Source organism: Ictalurus punctatus, chromosome 24, assembly GCF_001660625.3.
Source record: "Ictalurus punctatus breed USDA103 chromosome 24, Coco_2.0, whole genome shotgun sequence".
NCBI classification, from domain to species: Eukaryota; Metazoa; Chordata; class Actinopteri; order Siluriformes; family Ictaluridae; genus Ictalurus; species Ictalurus punctatus.
In genome coordinates this window covers 17,403,127-17,404,749 of record NC_030439.2, presented here as the reverse complement: position 1 = coordinate 17,404,749, position 1,623 = coordinate 17,403,127, and the positions used below count along the sequence as shown (strand labels likewise).

The following is a 1,623-nucleotide window of genomic DNA, read 5'->3' as shown; positions in this document are numbered from 1 at the left end:
TAATTAAGTGTTTCGAGTAAACCTTGAAATGAAAATATGAAACTGACTACATTGATGACAGGCCAGGACTGGATATTACAATGTCATAAAGCCATTAAAAGCAGTATATGAAGCTTCTTAAAGTTAAATGTAAAGAACACATTAAAATAGTTCATTATGATTTCTTAAGCATGCAAAACTGAGTTTTAATTGTGTATCAAGATTTAATCTAATGTTTCAGTGCAAATATGGATTTGGAGGCAAGACTAGCTGCAAATGATTGTGCTATGCTATTCCTAATTTATACTAATACTGGTTCTTTGCATTGCTGTTTTTAGTAGTCTCAATAAAATGAAGGAAAACTGGAACTGGAGCTGTAAAAGTACGTTTCAAAAAGACCTGTTACCTCCCATCTATGCTGTGGAGATGTGTGTTGCGCTGGTGGGGAACATACTGGCACTGTGGCTGCTTGTGACTAAGGAGAAGAAGAACTGGCACATGGGAGTGGTGTTCTCCTGCAACCTGGTCTTCAGTGACATCTTTTACGCCCTCACTCTGCCCCTTCTTATCGACTATTATTCCAGAGATCGACAGTGGATATTTGGTGATGCTGTCTGCAAAATAGAGATCTTTCTCTTCACCTGTAACCTCTACGTCAGCATTTACTTCATCATGTGCATCAGTGTTCATCGATACCTGGCCATCGTTCAACCAATCTTCATGCGCAAACACATTCGCCCAAAACACGCCAAGATCATCAGTGTGTTTGTCTGGATCTTTGTGGCAAGCATTTCATCTCCACTTCTCTACTTTTCAGGTGTCGATAAGGACAGATGTCTCTTATTTGCAAATATAGATAATAAATCAAACCCGAAGTCTACCTACAGGATGTTTATGGTTGTTATAGGCTGCTTTGTCCCATTTGTAGTTACTTTTGCATCATATTTTGGTGTAATAATGGCTGTTTTTAAAAATGCAAATATCACCTCACTCCAGAAGAAAAAAGTGGGTCTGATTATTGGATTAGTCTGTGTCTTGTACACTCTGTCTTTTGTCCCCTATCATATTCTACATATAGTGAACTTTAAACTGAATGAAGACAGTAATACTAATTGTTATGTGCGTAATGGATACCAAGTGTCAAAGGCATTAGCTTGTCTGAACATGTGCCTCAATCCCATCCTGTATATGGCTGTGTCTGACAGTATCAGGGCAGTGTGCTGTGCAAGGACATCAAATGAATAAAACTTCCAAATCACAGTTGGAGAACACTCGTCAAAGAACCGTGAATTGAAATCCAAAAACTGAGATTGCAAACCATTTTCTTTCCTTCAAAGATTTGTGTTGATTTGGATGTATGTTTGGGGTCATTATCATGTTGAAAAATTAATTTATGGCCAAATTTTACCCTTCTGGAAGAGGCAACCATGTTTTGGGCTAATAATGTTACTGTAGTAAGTAAAACTGATAATACACTCAACACCCACAAGTTGTTAAACAGCCCCAAAAGATTAATGATGTGACTCCATATTTTATTTTACAGTGGGTTTGGGGGATTGTGCTTGTATGCAGTTGATATTGTAACCAAACCTTCATTTTGGTCTAATCTAAACTGATTCCAGTCCTATAATTTTTTTTTTACTT

At 37.4% G+C, this 1,623-nt stretch overlaps 1 protein-coding gene across 1 annotated transcript; it reads left to right on the top strand.

Annotated features, from left to right (window-relative positions):
• Window positions 1-322: 322 nt before the first annotated feature.
• On the top strand, window positions 323-1,623 carry LOC108256855 (P2Y purinoceptor 11). Its single transcript, XM_017454079.3, has one exon. The coding sequence runs from the start codon at window positions 331-333 to the stop codon at window positions 1,222-1,224; it is 894 nt and encodes a 297-aa protein (XP_017309568.1). The 5' UTR covers window positions 323-330; the 3' UTR covers window positions 1,225-1,623.